At 38.2% G+C, this 17,787-nt stretch overlaps 1 protein-coding gene across 1 annotated transcript in view; it reads right to left on the bottom strand.

Annotated features, from left to right (window-relative positions):
* LOC148823874 (vitellogenin-like) overlaps positions 1-17,787 on the bottom strand; it is a 28,725-nt gene that overhangs the window by 9,207 nt on the left and 1,731 nt on the right. The window contains exons 5-26 of the mRNA XM_088928159.1: positions 16,825-16,986; positions 15,177-15,334; positions 14,300-14,450; positions 13,627-13,784; positions 12,997-13,162; positions 12,507-12,632; positions 11,600-11,818; positions 10,942-11,159; positions 9,882-9,979; positions 8,899-9,023; positions 8,328-8,429; positions 7,987-8,106; positions 7,358-7,547; positions 7,148-7,241; positions 5,148-5,333; positions 4,737-4,890; positions 4,018-4,237; positions 3,082-3,248; positions 2,346-2,551; positions 1,382-1,493; positions 477-530; positions 123-218 (exon numbers count right to left, since the gene is read on the bottom strand). Of these exons, the coding sequence (XP_088784285.1) occupies positions 123-218; positions 477-530; positions 1,382-1,493; positions 2,346-2,551; positions 3,082-3,248; positions 4,018-4,237; positions 4,737-4,890; positions 5,148-5,333; positions 7,148-7,241; positions 7,358-7,547; positions 7,987-8,106; positions 8,328-8,429; positions 8,899-9,023; positions 9,882-9,979; positions 10,942-11,159; positions 11,600-11,818; positions 12,507-12,632; positions 12,997-13,162; positions 13,627-13,784; positions 14,300-14,450; positions 15,177-15,334; positions 16,825-16,986 (3,282 nt within the window). The remainder of the gene's footprint in view (positions 1-122; positions 219-476; positions 531-1,381; positions 1,494-2,345; positions 2,552-3,081; positions 3,249-4,017; positions 4,238-4,736; positions 4,891-5,147; positions 5,334-7,147; positions 7,242-7,357; positions 7,548-7,986; positions 8,107-8,327; positions 8,430-8,898; positions 9,024-9,881; positions 9,980-10,941; positions 11,160-11,599; positions 11,819-12,506; positions 12,633-12,996; positions 13,163-13,626; positions 13,785-14,299; positions 14,451-15,176; positions 15,335-16,824; positions 16,987-17,787) is intronic.

Here is a 17,787-nt window from a genome sequence, read left to right as displayed (position 1 = left end):
ATGTCATATCAGCAGGTATAAAGCTATTAACAGCTAATTGTGTGGGAATTGTTATCTCCTTTAACAGCATTAAACCATCAAGGTTTGCAATGATGATACTATTCAATAGCTATTTAACAAACCTCTGGTTTTGAGGCAAAGCTGGATTCACTGCTGGATGAACTACTTGACCTGGATGAAGAAGTGAAGGGTTTTGCGTTGCCAAGATCACCTTGAAGCTGTACATCATATAAGAAAGAAACATTGTCAAGGGAAATCATTTTACACAAGGAAATTTCACAGAATTTGTTTTTAAAACAATTTGTCACTCTTTTTGGTGACGTTTAAGTCACTACAGTTATGGGTTTGTAAATGCAAAATTTGTTTCAGTAAATGACTACATAGGAAGCACATTAAATGTAATTTAGGTCTATTTCAAATCTTAGATCCAGCTTTACAAACTTTAGGTGACATAAACACATAGAAGAAAGTCTTACCAGGTGCCCATGGCCCTTGAAACGTAGGTTGAAGTTATCAGCTCTACCTCTGTACTGTAGGAGACACAAAGACAAATTGCAGTTGGTTTGTGTCCATACTTTAAACAAAAGGTGGAATTTACAAGACTATAGCAACTTAAAAACTGATAGTACTTTCTAGTTATAGTGTACAGTTATAGTGTAGCTTAGTGCATACTTATGACAGTTTATCATGGTATATTTACCAAAGGATTTTTAATGTTTTACCATGGTTTTGCTGCGGATTGACCACGGACTTACTGTCGTTTTTCTACAATTTCACCATGCTTTTACAACACTGTACCAGAAAGTTTATTAAAGACCGCATTTATGATCATATATTTAATTTACTAACTCTGGGAATAGTCTATTTCTTTAAGAGAAATGAATACTCTGAAATTGAATGATTTGAAAAAGCTTGATCATAGAGACATAAGATATTTAGAGTGATCTAATTTTTTCAACCTTCATAATCTCCCTATAAAAATTCATTTTTATTTGCCTCCAATAAGCAAAATATAACATTTTTAGCCCGAGTGCAGGTGAAAGCGGTGTAATACACCAATAAGTACTTGAGAGCTGACAAGGACATTCTGCAAACGCAGTTCAGCAGGAATTGTAGTCAGCTGGATGTATACTCTACACTTCAGTTGTCAACATTTCGGCAAGCAAGCCTTCATCAAGATGAGCATGCAGCATGGTAACAGCCTGGTGTGTTTATGTGTAATTTTGCTACATGATTTTTCTGCATGTCTTGTTACGCTATTTTGAGCCTCATGCAGGTAAAGCTCTACTGAATGTTTTCTAATATCAGGGGAGACGGACACTCCTCCCCCACTCTTTGAAGCATCTTGGATGGTGCTCAATAGGATCCCCTCCCCCCTTACCAATTCAGAGGATGAACCAGAGGAGCTGCTGGAAGAGATGCTCGTGTTTGTTCCATGCCTCCTAAAATGGCCTCCTACTCTGGGGTGTCTGTGGTGGTCTTTCTTATGCTGTCTGCTGTGCCACAACTTGCTGCTGCTGCTGCTGCTGCTGCTGCTGCTGCTGCTGCTGCTGCTCTTTCTGTGCCTATTCTTCTGCGAGGTACGCCTGGACTGTGGGTGGTGGTGATTGACTTTCTTGCCAGAACTGCTTCTGGAAAGACTGCTTGATGCTGAACTTGAGGACCTCCAGGAGGTTCCAGTAGCATTATGGTGATGTCCCTTAGAAGACAAAATAAAACAGTTTTGCAATATTGTACACAGCTTTTTCACAGGTCATAGAGACATAAGATATTTAGAGTGATCTAATTTTTTCAACCTTCATAATCTCCCTATAAAAATTCATTTTTATTTGCCTCCAATAAGCAAAATATAACATTTTCAGCCCGAGTGCAGGTGAAAGTGGTGTAATACACCAATAAGTACTTGAGAGCTGACAAGGACATTCTGCAAACGCAGTTCAGCAGGAATTGTAGTCAGCTGGATGTATACTCTACACTTCAGTTGTCAACATTTCGGCAAGCAAGCCTTCATCAGGACGAGCATGCAGCATGGTAACAGCCTGGTGTGTTTATGTGTAATTTTGCTACATGATTTTTCTGCATGTCTTGTTACGCTATTTTGAGCCTCATGCAGGTAAAGCTCTACTGAATGTTTTCTAATATCAGGGGAGACGGACACTCCTCCCCCACTCTTTGAAGCATCTTGGATGGTGCTCAATAGGATCCCCTCCCCCCTTACCAATTCAGAGGATGAACCAGAGGAGCTGCTGGAAGAGATGCTTGTGTTTGTTCCATGCCTCCTAAAATGACCTCCTACTCTGGGGTGTCTGTGGTGGTCTTTCTTATGCCGTCTGCTCTGCCACAACTTGCTGCCTGAGCTGTGTCTTGATTTGCTGCTGCTGCTGCTGCTGCTGCTGCTGCTGCTGCTCTTTCTGTGCCTATTCTTCTGTGAGGTACGCCTGGACTGTGGGTGGTGGTGATTGACTTTCTTGCCAGAACTGCTTCTGGAAAGACTGCTTGATGCTGAACTTGAGGACCTCCAGGGGGTTCCAGTAGCATTATGGTGATGTCCCTTAGAAGACAAAATAAAACAGTTTTGCAATATTGTACACAGATTTTTCGCAGGTCTTGTTAAATTCAAATTTAGTCTGGACTCTGCCTTCCACAAAGTGTTCTTATTTCTTTATGGGGTGCAAAAAACCAAAAACAAATTTGTATTTAATTCCAGCCTTTTTCAAATGATACGAGAGATGCAAAAATCATTTTATAAAGTCAAGCTTTGTAAGCACTGTGCCTTTCATGCGCAGAGCAGCTCAAATTGGGTTACATATAGGGAAATTTAAGAATACCAACAACATCTAAATTGCACCATATTCTACAAAATATAAAATTATACTAAAAGCTATAAAATACCAAAAAACAAGGAATATCGATATAAAAGAGTTATCTTTTATCAGTGAGTCATCAAGAGTCAGTGTCAATAAAAATAAAAACATAATTAGCAGTAAGTGATTCAGCAAAATAACTGCATAAAATATTACAAAAACATAAAATAATAATATAATATCTGCCAGAAAATGAATTCATTCAGTTTTACCACACCTTGAAGGGTTTCAGGAGTCCCTTCAGTTTTGTCAAGACACTGCCTGCCAGTTTCTTAGCTCTGGGGTATTCATCAATGGCCACCATTCGAACAATTTTAGAGGCTGACTTAGGACCTGTCTGGATCTCAACCTCAATCTTCTCTACTGTAGCATCAGAAGAATGTGCTGTGGATATATACAAAGGAAAAATCATCAATGACAGCTAGATGCCTCCAGAGCTGCTGTGAAAATAAATGTAGTCTAATGTTGTTTCGCGTAAGAAAAGTTTAAAACGTTAATACATTTAGATCTATCAGAATTGTTTGCCAAGTAGCTAATTGAGCAAAGAATCTCATCCAGTCATTTCTCGAAGGACCCCAGAAGGTAGCCTGGTAGCTTGTTCCAGACGCCCACAATCCTTAGTGTAAAAACAACTTAGTCTTTCTTAGTCTTAAATTAGTTCTCATTCCTTCCAGTGGCACTCCAGTCATACAGGAGACTAATCAGGCAATCAATCCAATTTTCACTCCCAGAGGGGACCATGGTCAAAACCCAGGCTTGCACCATCAGAACACTTCTCCATAACATTCACTTAAAACTTAACATTGCTGATGCCAAAGGGTCACCGTGGGCTGCACAAAAAGCTATTCGCTACCCCTTGCATTTTATGTCAAATGGCTGTCCTGTCCCATTAACACTGCTTTTACATTCACAAAGAACTTCAAAAATTGATTTCTCAAACCCAGATTAGCAGGAATCTCAAATGAATGTCATTTCAACCATGTTTAAAAATATAGCAAATTCTGGTCCGTGAAACCAGCGTTAGGAGTCCCACAATATTCTAATAAATTAGTTTCAACCACAAAATATATTTCAAGAAATTAAAATCTACGTTGGATCTGCAGAGTTCTTTATTCTAGTTGCCTGTTATCAGGCTGAACATTTCATTCCATACCTGGTCTGAGATCAATTTTATAGAAATGCTGTCCAATCATAACATAAAGAGGTGTGTTTCTGAGGAAAGCAGCACTTTCCGATTTGGCCTCGAAGCACAACTGGAATCCAAAGTTCCTGATCTTGGCACAAACATTGTACATCCTGTGAGAAGAGTGCTTCCTTCTCTGCTCATCAGAGGTCACTGAGCCCGGAGATATTATCTCATCAGACAGCCTGGTCTACAAATGAAAAGATATGAGACTCTTGGAGACATCATGAACGATTACTACTGCTGTATGTCTGTCTTGAGATCAAGTTAACATAAAACATGAAACATCGTAGAAAGGAGCATAAAAATATCAGTGGTAACTTATTATGTGAAGAATTATAATTCTTCACCATTAAAAATGAGATGCATATCTTTCCTGGTAAAATAAACCCATCAATATGAATAGAGAGCAATACGACACCATACTGTACCATTTTCTTGAACGAGCGTTTTCTTTTGATCTTTACCTGAGAGTAGTGTAGTGGTTTGGTACATAGGTGAACCATAGTGTAATGTTAGGGGGAATGTAGAAAACACCCAGTTTATAAAAGACATAATTTAGGAGCAAAGGCCTTTACAGTTCTCTGGAACCATAAAGTTATATATATATTATCATAATCCTATAAGATATGATTAAACACTAATTAAAACACCTCGATAAGAAGAGCTGTAAAAGACCACCAGCTTACCATTGCTTCAGCTGAGTCTCTTCTGCGAGGGGCTGGAGCCTCTGGGTCAAAATGCTGCTTCATGATCTCCGCCTGAGCAGATTCAGGTAACAATGGTGTCTTTTTTGCAGCTTCCAGATCTTCCACATTTCTTGTTACAGCAAAAGCCTGAGCCCTTAAAAAGATACAGTTATTTTTTTTAAATTAGCCTATACTGTTTTATGAACAAACTTTGTTGCTGTGACTTTTGTGTACGCAAAACAAATTCTACCATGTCAGGTAACCAGCAAGTAATGCCCACGTCTTATAAACTGAAACTGTGAAAGCTCAAAAGTAAAAATCGAACTTGTATTAAAAAAAGGACTGTAGAATTTGTTCCTTTGCTCTTTCTCTTTCCAAGTCAAGAAGAATATTTACTCGAGCAGCAAATACCTCATCGTTAGCAGCTCCGTCTCAGCCTGGCAGGGCTCAAACTGCATCTTGAAGTTCTTCTCTTTCATATCCAACTTGGCAGTGAACTTCATTGGGATCACAGTACGAACTCTTGCTTGGAGCTCCACACCTGTCTGAATGAGGTGGGTGTTGACCCCCATAACAGCCACAGCGTTCATGGTAAAGCTAGCAAAAAAAAAGCTCAGTCACTTGCTGGCATTTAAATTTAACACAAAAGTAAAGTTCTGCACACACTCTTGCTTCACAATTGTGATGCAATGCACACATTGAAATTTTATACAAACGTTCGGAGGCATTAAGAGGTAAAGCATACGAACATACTCTACTCAACGTCCCACAATGGATTACAAAGCATTTGAAAGTCCCTACAGGTGTGTGCTGTTCTATGAAATGTTATGAACCCAAGTCCAGAACCTTGGATCAAAAATACAGAGTTCATGCATAAACTGATGCAGGCAAAATGTAAAACTGTTAAGCTTCACCTTCATTTTGCAAAAACAACAGGATAACGTAATTTCTTATCAATTCCTATAAGAATTTCTACTGTTTTATTTCACATGCAAAAAAGAGCAATGACTTCGGGAAACGTGATAGGATATGGCATTATAGGATGCAATACTATGACTCAATGTAAGAAACACAAAACCGACAAGCTGTGAAACATAACTGCACATTTCCCTGCTGTGATGCTCATTGCTAGACCCAAAACAAAAGAACACTGGCTTCCGTGGTTTCAAACTAAACTGTAAACACACACTGACAAACCCAGACACATACAGTACACTTCAATCGAGCAGTCCCATAGTAGCAGTATTATATTGTCCGATACTCCAAAAAGACACAATAAAGGTGAAAAGAATAAAACCAACATGCCCACCTTCAAAGTGCCTGACCTCACAGATTTTCTAATTTCACTGAACCTACACAAAGAATCCAGTCCAACACTCCAACATTCTCAACCCTGTCATTGTCCAAAAGGGTAAAACCAGAATGAAAAAGACAGCTGTAGAACTGTAGTTGTTTAAATAGCCTAAATATAATCAGGAACAAGTGAAAGGTTTATTCCATGCTGAAAAGAGAAGAAAGAAAACACAATGTTTCGGTTTACATCCGAAGAAGACTCCACAGCCGAAACATTGTGTTTTCTTTTTTCTTCCTTTCAGCACGGAATAAACCTATTACTTGTTCCTTTGCAGCCTATACATGCTAATGCAGCTACCCACCTGAACTAAATAAAATCAGGTCTAGTGCATAAACTGTGCAGACTGGTTTGGCTACTATAGATGAGTATATATTTGGCAAAGCAGAAAGTGCTGCACTCCTGGTTTGTGAAAGGATTTCTAAACTAATCCTAATACTTTTCTGTGCTGTACAAGAGCAGATCAAACATCAGTCACTCTGAAATGGCCCATCCAAACTCTGGCAACCTGAAGGATGATCTCACGATAGGTTTAAGGAGTAATAAACAAAAAGGTCTTTCCCTGTGAGCTCCAATATTAATCCTGTGTGCTCTCTCTGGTTCATGAATTCGTTTGTGATAAGTACACCCGGGGAGCACTAATGATGGTTTCTTGGAACTTTATAGGTGTATAATTGTGAGAGACTTCTACCTGTAGTAAAATAAACAGTTACTACAAAAAGATTCCTGAGCCCTTTAAAATCTAAAAATTGAAACACTCCTCCTTTGCACTCTCATATACAGTATATAAAGGGAGTAATATATAACATATACACCTTAGATTTATAAAAAAGCTTATATATATTTAAGGGGATCTATATATACTATATATCTATAGTAGTTTATATAAAAATATGTATACATGTAGTGTATATAAAAATGGTTATTACTAAATGTAAAAACAGGTTTATACTGTAGATCTTAGTTATTCATCTCAGGAGCTCCAATAAATAGCACCAACCAAAATGCTGATTTTAACTGCTGGTCTTATTAGGTTTAAGGAATAAAGTCTCTTAATTACCTGGTGGTGGCATCTGTCTTGAGCTGGAGCTCTGAGTTCAGTAACTGAGTTACACTGAACTCTCTGGCAAGGGTTGGTATGATCTGCATTTGAGCTGGAAAAAGATTATATATTCAGTCATTTGGACAAATGGTGAAGTAGTTGTTTAAAAAATACAGTAAAAGAAGTACGCTATGGACCTTGACAACTAAAATAAAAACCCTTTTTTACCATTTATTGAAGCAGTGGCTACACCAGCTGAGTAGAGGCTCATTTCTATTGGTAATCCAACACATGAGGGGATGATATGGCGCATCTCAGCAACCAGTAGGGGTATTGACCACTGTACAGCTGTTCCACTCTGAAGCTGAGTCACAATCCTCCATATGAGCGTCTGTCTTTCCACCGGCTCTCTGATAGCCTGGGTACAACCAGTTAATACGATCTGTCAGTCTGCTGCATGACTGTTCCACAGCCTGTATGCATCATCGTAGATTAATTTTAACAATTAAAGTATAGCTACTGTATAAGTAAAAAGCTAAGTCCATACAGTTCCAGAGCCAGTACTGTATGTTCTGGGTTCTTTAGGGGACTAGAGAGCATTTAATTCCCTCCTCAGTTCAAGAGGACAGCAGCAGTGTCTGTAGCAGGGACTTGAACCCACAACCTTCTAGTCATAAGGCCAAAACCTTACCCACTTCACTACCCTGCCTTACAACTGCAGAAAGATGACAAAATTATTTTTGTATTTTGAGGAATATAAGAAAACATGGTACTGTTTAACCCTCATAAAAGATTTTGTCTTAGTTACATTATTTATTGGCAGTGTGTTGGTGAAAAATTAAGTTTTTATCAAGTACCTGCATTATTTCTTCTATGTATTTCTTATTCATGCGGGAGAATGAAATCTCTTGTCCAAACAGCTTAATATATGCTGATGCCAGTGTTTTCTCTGATGGTACAGACTTCCACCTGCTCAGCTGAAAAAAAAAACAGAAAATGTGTGTTCTTGTTTACTATTTCCTAATCTTTCAACGCTACTTAGTCTACATTACTTTTGTAAAAACATTATAAACGAACAGTTAATAAGAAGGATAACTTTAACATTATGATGTCCAATGCGCAGTCTGCATAAAACAATTTAAATATGTGCTTATCAATGTATTTATGAAAGAGCATTAGAGACAGTTTATCACCTTACCATCTTCAAAACCTTCTCAATCTTCTTTGATGTGGGCATATTTGTAAATTCGTCTTCATATTTTTCAAGAGCTTCCTCTAACCCTTCAGCCCGAATGCCAAGCTAGAAAAAACAAGTCTGGATGTGAAACTGTAGATGATAAAAAGCCAGGCTGGTACTCAGAAATGTTTTGAAACAAAGCTTTCTAGATACAAAAATGTGGCGTTTTCCTTTATCTTTTTGCCTCACTAGTTAACAACAGGATATTTGTTCAAATCTTTATCAAATGAGTGAGAATTTAAATTTTTATCAAATGTTCTTAACCGTGGAATTCTTATGAACAGGAACAAAGCAAATTATATAATTGTCATTCACCTTATTTATAGTATAGAACCTGCTCACTCACTAGTTATTGAATTTGGAGAGTTGACACACCTGTTAATCTAAAAAATGTATAACTGAGCACAATGGCTGACCTTTGGCATTCATTTGATTCTGCCTAATGAGGTGTATTTGGCTGCATGCAAAGCATTACTCCCCTGTAATGTAAAAGTATACTGTAATTGACTGCAACATATTGCTACTTCAGTACCTCCAGAGGGTCAGATGAAGAACCAAGGACGCTGGCCTGCAATTTTGTGATAAAAGCTGTTGGAAAAACACTGGCTGCACTGTTCATCAGGAACATGTTCACTGCTGCTCCTGCCTTCAAGTTGTCTACAGAAGTAACGTGAAAAATAAGAAATGATGGGAAAAGGTGGTGACTGACTGTGCTCTTTAAGCATTTTTTATGCCATGATAAATTTAAACTGCAGTTCAGAGACACATAAAGTCCTGTTACAAACTGAAAGGGAGGCATTTAAACTATTTAAACAGTGCTCTGCTCCCGAACATTATTCTTTATTATGATAAAGTTGTGAATACAAAATAAGGTACTGTAAATTCCCAGTTTGCTGAGTGTGTTTGTCATTTTTTATAACATTGATTGTAACTTAACAATGATTAAACTGTGGTATTTAACATATTTTATTAGCAATGTTCAGTTGTTTTTTTGCATAACTGTTTTAACAACTCTTATTGTTAAATTTGTTATTTCTATTTATGTAACTTATAATTTTGCGACGTGTAGTCTAATGAGGAAATGTCTGTATAAGTTTTTAAAATTGGTCAGGAAGAAAACTGCAGGGATATCATCTTGGTTCTATAATGTTCATTCATTAAATTTTTAATACTAAATAAGAAAAAAAAACAAATCTTTAATCTGGTTTTCTTTCCAGCTGGGTTGTTGAATTGGACCAATAATGTGACTGAATAGAACTTTTTGAATATTTTGTGCTCCTGAAAAGTTGGTTTTTCAAGATATCTATGAACATTTATTGGTAAGTTTAAAATCTCTTACAGAACCAAAAAACGTTAGAGGCCTAATTAGAAAATTATGTATATGTGGGGTTGGATTAAACACTCGACTGGAAAATAATCTCAATGAAATTTGTTCTCTAAATACAGACAATGATCTCAATATTTTTAGCAAAAATTTGATTATTTATGGTGAAAATGTACTTCAGTCATACTTACAGTGATACATGTCCATACGAATAGCTTTGCTATACCGATAGTTCAGTCGGTCGAGTTTAGAGCTAAGGAGTTTCACAGCTACATTACAGGCAGCAGACCTAAAAACAAACATAGTCACCAAAAATCCTTGCCCAGATCTGTTCTCTGTTTTTTTTAATTTTTTTTAATAGTCAAGACTCATAACACCATATTAGCATAGTATGCATTTACTGTATTTTGAACATCCTTTGTGTAGTGAATACTAATGATCTAATGCAATGCTTGACATTTTGAGATCGTAAAGGTGTTTGGTTTACTAATATGAACGCTGTATGGCATACAACATTGTCAGGACACACACAATGCTTTGTGACATTAACCTGTCATTGTGAATGGAAGACCTAGAATCTGTCACCAAAGAAGTACCATCAGATATTATATTCATAATCTTACAAACCATTCTCACAAAATGCAGTGTATCCAAGTTTGGTCTTTAGCCAGAAACATGGTACAGACCACAGCAATAGGGGACACAAGCTGAAGTGCCTGCACAAAGTTTGTTTACAGGGTCTTGCTCTGACACTATATCAACCGGGGAGCAGTCTCTCATGGGGCTTCTTGCAATTTTCGTCTGTGAAAGTGAAAGACTATAGGGGTGGTTGCCAAAATTATCTCAACCTATTTTCAAACATTAAGAGGGTGGTGGGAGTCTGGAACAAACTAACCCAAGCATGATAAAGCTGACACCCTTGGCTTCTTCAAAGAGAGATGAGATCCTTAGCTCAATTGGCTGCTAACTACCAAACAGGGTAAATGGGCCATTCCATTTGTCACCTTTCTTATGTTCTTAGGTTGCTTATATTCTTAAGTAACATTGCCTGAGTTAATGTGAGAATAGGGAATACAAAATGAAAGCTCTGCTGCTATTGACCACAATTCCTTGTGTTGCAGGGGCAGAATCCCTTTTGGAAGATACTGTACTATGCATGCTACTTTTCTTTACAGGGTAATAATTCACCGTGTCGTGCTTTTCTGCAGTTTTAAGCTGATAAGAGAAAAGAGGAAACCCAATCTTTCTTACAGCGCATGGTGCTCGGGCGCAGAGCTCCTAGACAGGCCCTTGATGTGGGAGTAGACAAAGCTGGCCACTTGCAAGCTCATCTCCTTCAGCAGAGCTTCAGCCACTGTTACCACCAGAGCCAAGGGTGGCTTGGCTTCCAACAGAACAACAGACGCAATCATTCGGACCTCCGGTTGCAGTCTTCTGTCCATAAAGATTTCCAGCGTTATTTCCTGGACCTGCTTTAACAGATGAACACAGAGAGGGGACAAACAAGCAGTGAGTGCTTGGGTCTGTACTTCAGATTGCATTTAAATATTTTGTTCCAAAGCCTGGAGAAAGGTCAAGATGAAAAAGCAAGGGCTCCTGATGTTTTTTGCTAGTGATCTGTTGTAATTTTATATTGGGTATTTTGGGTAGGATTTTTTCCATTAATGGTTGTTTCTATGTCACTATGAAGCTCCAAACATTTGCTTTTGTTCCAGTAGAATCTTTTGAGCCAAGGCTTATCTTAATTTATTTTTTCTGTTTTTGTATATGGAAAGAACACTTCTCTCTTTCAGAGCAGTTGCCAACTCAAAGAGCTGTACTAAAAATCTCAAGTCCCTTTTATTGCAATACAAATGGTACCAAAACAAGTATCTCTTCTGGATAAACGACATTTTGCTGGGAGTCTTACCTTACTGGGCTGTTTCCTAGCAATGTTCCTCAGGGCCATCACTGCATCCGCCTGGACTTTGACTGGGAGATGATTAGCTCCGGAGGAAAACGCTGGCAGGAACTTCATGATGGTTTTGATGCTGGCAGGCTGCCCTGCATTCCCTATGGCCTTCAGAGCGAGGACAATGTCCTCCTCATGGGCTCTGCTCATTGAATCAGCAGCCATGTCATGGAGGGGCTAGAGTTCAAACACATGCAGTTAGATTTTCATCCTACTCCACCTTCCTTGCCCCAAGACATAGCTGCCCATAAGTCCAAAATGTTTCCATTCATATTTTTAGTCAGAAGACATGGATACGTTCACCCTCCTGAAACTACTTTTCATGTATAGACAGTCCTTATGTCTCCCTGAGAATTCCTCCACACTGCCCACCTGCAAATGGAGTTTCTGTATAATTACACAAGCACTATGAAAGTGTGGCTGAAAAAAGACTAGGCAAGTCAACAGCTCACAGTGAGAGTTCCAAACTGATAATAACCGTGTACCTTCCTGAGCCAGTACGATTGCTTGTTTTAGCATGCTGACCACGACATCCATTCATTTTCTAACTGCTTTATCCAGTACAGGGTCTTGGAGAACGCCAGAGCTTATCCAAGCAAGCTGGCCACCAAATGTGACATTTAAAGCTGACGAAGACTTAGAAATCTCTCAGCGCCCTAAAAAGATCTTTATAAACCTACTGTCTGTTAAGTTGATTTTAAACCAGTAATTCCATGCAGTTTGCGCACAGGTGGAATTTTATTGAGGAGCATGCTCAAACACTCAATGGGACTAAACAAACAAATGTGGCTCACTCGTGCTCAACTGAATAAAATGGCACTGGATTTTTAACTGTGACGCTATGACACTTATTTCCAAGTTGCACCTTTAAAACAGTGGCCGGGCAGTCCTCAGGTCTCCCGCAGTATTTATTCACCATTGAACCATAGGCCAGCACAGCAAGCTTATAGACCGGTTGCCATTTCAGGTTTTCCAATGAATTTAAAAGCTCCTGTGTGAAAAGGAAGATTAAAAGAATTAGTAATAGAGTAATTTTAGCAAAGCCCTCTTGCTAGCCTTTTTTTCCATTTATCTACAACTGTAGCCAGTCATCATGATATTTATAAATCACAGGTTATGTGGTACACATTAAATGAACTTTAGCAAGAAGCTTGTGTTCTAAAGATATTCTGACCCTATTCTGATCAAACTGTATGACAATGACAACACCCCAAGATTTGGTAATAAAATAGAATTGTTTTCCGGTGTTATAAAAACAGCTGGTCAACAGTCTATTGTAACCAGCGTTCCAGCTCATCCCAGGCTGTGTTGTCCAACATTTCGATGTGTAAACAAGATTTGACGGCTACACTCACCATGGCCGTTTCCATGGTTTCATGGCTCGCTCTGACGAGGTGCATGGCAGTGACCAGCATCCGGCCAGCCTCAGTGGTGGACAGGTCTCTCTTCAGGATCCGCTCAGCGATGAACTTAAAGACAGTAGGAGATCCAACCGCAGGAAGTGCATCCAGGAACCAACGCCTTCCGATAAAATGATTGAAAAGACATTTAAGAACAGCCAACTTTTTATAATGCAAACAAGTTAAGAAACAAGTGTCCACAATACCCATCCACACGGATGACTACTTTATTGACGGTGACTTTCAGTCTTTTCTGAAGAGAAATATACTGTACATACAGAATACACAGTGTATATTCTCAGTGCTTTGCAAAAGTATTAACTCCCTTTCAATGTCCCATTCTGTTGAATCAGAAAGGATCAAACGACACATTAAATAAAACAAAGCTAAAGCAGAACACAAAAATAGGTAAATAAAACAATAAAAGCAATTTCATACTTAAGTAAGAAGAACGCATACTGCTTACTAACAAAATATTGTCGTGAACTACTACACAAAAACAGAGCTTCCTCAGGCTTGGGCCAGTGTAGTTGTTGTCATGATGTTTGGTCAATCTGGATAGAATTAGGCCTGTTGAATATTCACCTGTATTGCTTTGTGTTTTCATACTGCCTCCAAATAGCCTCAATGTTTTCCTTGGAGCAGGCTCGCAGCAGCTGAATCAACTCCAGGAACTTGGAGGGGGCATTAATTTGGACATTCTCCTCATTATTCTGGATGAGATACTGGATAACTTCTTTAATCTATTAGGGAAAAAAACAACAGTTTACATCAGGCTGTAACACTATGTTCTCATGTTTATTTTCAGACTCTCTCCAAATTTAAGACTGTGCCACATATCCTGTTTGTGTCCTAGATGTGTTGTGAGCTCCAAATACTTCATTACTCATTGTCAGATCATTAACATCTTAGCTGAAACTCAATGGTCACCATATCATTCATCTGATTGACATAATAAAATTAGCAATGTATACAGTATCGTAATCTCATTTTATACTAGGGGTTTATTATTTATTAATGTCAAATGATAACATTATTGCAAAATAATATATTAAATATTATGATAGAGCTATGTTTCTTATTTAAAAATGGTGACTAACCTGATTGTCTCAAAAAGGGGCATTTAACCAATTTGTTATTCATATTGGTATCTTGTGCAATTAGGAACTATAATAAAATTATAAAATGCAAAAGTAATTTCATTGTTTAAAATATTAATATTACCCTTTTCAGTGTCCCCAGGCCTCACAATGCCTACCTTAATTTCTGGACTCTGTGTTCTAAAAAGCTGAATTGGAGTTTGAAGGATTTCGGAAGCAAACTGATACTGAAGGCGTCCCCGATTCTGAAACTGCTGTTCTAGAAAATTGGCGCGTGCCCCTCTTGTCTCCTCCAAAATTAGCTTCTGACTGTTAAAATAAAAAGTGTTTTTAGGAGAAAGAATCTGATGTGGATGATGGCTCCATGTAAGCTGTATTTTGATCAAACAAGAAAGTCAATTTTTAAATGATTTTTTCTCACTCTTGGAGAAGGACCAGTGAAAGCTAAAATACAAAACAAAGCATCTCACACCTTATGAGAACCATCATTTCTGGCAAGAAAGAATGTTAGAATCGGTAACATGGCAAACTAGTCATCAAACAAACACAATGGTCAAATTAAATCTGCATCTGTACTGATTTTTAAACACGTGATTTTATAAAGTCATGTGTTTTCAATCACTTGCAAATGTAATCATTACAGGTTGGGAGCTTATTATAGACTTGTAAGAATTACACATCATTCATTATGTTCTGTAAGGTGTGCAGAAATGCAAGTAACATATCCAGAATGAACAAAAAAAAAGACAAATAACAGACCTAAAACACAACCTCACTTAAAAAAAATGCTTTTTACTTGAAAGGATCAATCAATATTAACGATATCGACACTGACAATGATATCCCCACATTTAGTCACCAGACACTTTCCTGATGGTGAAGTTGCACATTTAAAACTGTTTGCAAGTTGCTTGGAGACCTGGGTCAATCTGTTTTAACTTGAGAAGTTGCTTCTGTATTATGGGCCTCATGCCGTTTTCCTACAGGCCGTGAAGGGACCAGGCAGCGAGAGAGAGACATTTTTTCGCATCCTACCTGGCTTCTGTGAGAGCTGCTCCATTTATTTCATTGAACGGTGTGAACTGGTACACAGCCTGAGATGTGACTTGAGTGACCAGGAAGCCAGGGGGCGAGGCCCTCTTGGGCTTCAGGATGTAAGTGGAAGCTGCAGTCCCCCTGAGATTCCTTCCAAACTGGAGTCATACGATACAAAGCAGTTAGGAGGGGATGCATCAAAACTACCTGTAAAACTAAGCTGCATATTACAAATCTCTAACTCTGTTAAGAAAAAGATATAACACTTATGTATTAGTTATGTAAATACTTATGTATTGTGCAAATGTGACCTTCTAGTTCTAATGTCTAATGTCTAATGTCTAATGTTCAAATGTGACCTTCTAAAGTTGCATTTACCCCATTGCATTTTCTAAATCATCTTTGAAAGTCTACTGTGGGAGCAAACAAACATAGTTTAAGCTAAAACATGCTGTAATATGGCCAGGTGAAGCACACAATGGCTATACTGTTTGGCTATACTGAAAAGATCAAGTATTTAGTATTTAAATTACCCTTTATTTGCAGAAGAGGGGCACTGAAGCGAAATCAAGGCCTAAAATTGAGGCTGCAACAGTTTTGTTTATCACTCAGTCTATCGCTAAAGCCTCCTTCGTGCCCACATCAAACCTCTTTATCATTCTGCACACCTGAGGACTGACATCAGTACAAACTCTTACGCAGCCAATAAGGGCGCTGAGGTCTCCTGTTCTGACTAAACAATAAGCCACAGCATTAGGTGCTATGTGTCTGCCAATAATTTCACAAAAAGTACAAAAGATTTCATTCTTCCTTCATTCATAAAGAACCGTAGTAAAGTTACCCCAAGTAAGGTTTTTTAAACATCTTACAGCCAAAACTTCATATTACTTCATATTAGATGTTCCTAATCATCTTAAAAAATGTTAAGTGTTTGTAAAAAAATAAGCTACGAAGTAGGCCCTTGATGTGGCAGTAGACAAAGGCAATTGCAAGTTTGTCTCCTCCAGCAGAGCTTCAGCTACCTTTTACTATTATGTGGTAACCCACGGCAACCTAAATACATTCTCTCAAATTTCTTCTGACAACACAGCAAGCTGCTCATACAAGTCGAGTTTGCACACTACCACATGTATGTGTGCTGCTCGAGAAGCACACTGTAAAAAACAGAGTTTAAATGAAAAGGCACCCTGTTATTTAAATCTAATTTCAACAAAAGCCAGCAAAATAGCTTGATTATTATTATAAAGGAGCAATGAGTGGGAGGTTCATCCTTATACCATTTTACACGATTTTCTCTTTTTTGATATTCTGACATTCCAGAGGATGCCCTTTGTCTCATTCACCATGTGGTCACTATCGCTGTATGTCTGCTCCAATGTTACCAATATTTACCAATCAGATCACACTGACTCATTTTGCACTACAAAATGCTGAACTAACAGAATGAACTGCATCCTACCTTAAGACTAAATGCCTAAAATGTTTGTACATCACCATAGAATTGTGTCTCTATGCAGGGAAAACTAGAAAAAAATGAAAAGTGAAATAGCAGAACAAAGCAAAAAAAAAACGTTTTCCCAGCAATGTCCCTAATGTGACATGCAGAGAAAATCTAAAATTGATGAAGGACTTCCAATAGGGCGCCCACCTTGGTGCAGGTGGGGCACTGGTGAATATAAGCCATGCCCATGTTTTTCTGGACTTTTTCCTCACAGTTGTTCAGGTCCTTGGACTTGGTGACAATGATCTGGTCGCTGTCTCTGTCCTGCTGAATGACATAGCTAGTTTGGCAGGTCCCTGAAATGTCAGACTGAAAAACAGCAGGAAATGGGAGAGCAAGTCAGCATCACCGTTGCACTGAAGCATTTAACGTGTCTTGCTTCTTTAAAATTGGAAACAGATTTTTCGAAAGCTCCCGATTTCAACAATTCTCCTGTAGGTTAACATGTAGAAGTAACGTTTTATTGAAAGACTTAAGAAGTCTTTCAATAAATAAGTTAAGAAGTTAGAATAAGTTAAGAAGGGTTAGATTTGTCAAAAAATTTCACAGACAGCTTTCTGCTCACACAAATCACATACGAAGTTTTAGAGGTCTCTCACTTGTGACAATATAAAACATCATTACAGCAAAGAGCATAAAACCAGAGTACAGTAATTAATATCTTCCATTACTGGTTTATGTAATCATACCGTGAAGCATTTAGGGAAGAGTTTCTTTGTTTACATTTCTTTTGAAAAACTATTTGCAAAAAGTTTGTTGTAATATCTCTTCCCCTTGTTTTGGTATGAGCATGTTTGAGATGAGTTATTCCAGTAGGTATCTATGTATGTATTTGGTTGTGCATGTTATGTAGGTGCCATTGAATTAATTGGGGGGAACGTCAGAACCCGCCTTATTTGAAAGCGTGGGTGAGACCAAATTGAAGAGAGGTGCTGGGCTCTTCTAGCAGCAGGCTCAAGCTTAGAAATAGCTGAGAGATGGGCTATTGGGTTGGTGCAAGGGAAATTGATTGCTGAAGCTCTTGTGGCTTTTGTGGAAGTCAGGGCAGGAGCAAGTACGATAGCAAGGAGAAGACTTTCAAGCAAGCAAAAACTGGGATTTTTTATACAT

This window comes from Atractosteus spatula, chromosome 11 (genome assembly GCF_055471065.1).
Source record: "Atractosteus spatula isolate fAtrSpa1 chromosome 11, fAtrSpa1.hap1, whole genome shotgun sequence".
Classification (NCBI taxonomy): domain Eukaryota; kingdom Metazoa; phylum Chordata; class Actinopteri; order Semionotiformes; family Lepisosteidae; genus Atractosteus; species Atractosteus spatula.
The sequence above is the reverse complement of the archived record's forward strand: the minus strand, read 5'-3'. Positions and strand labels throughout refer to the sequence as shown.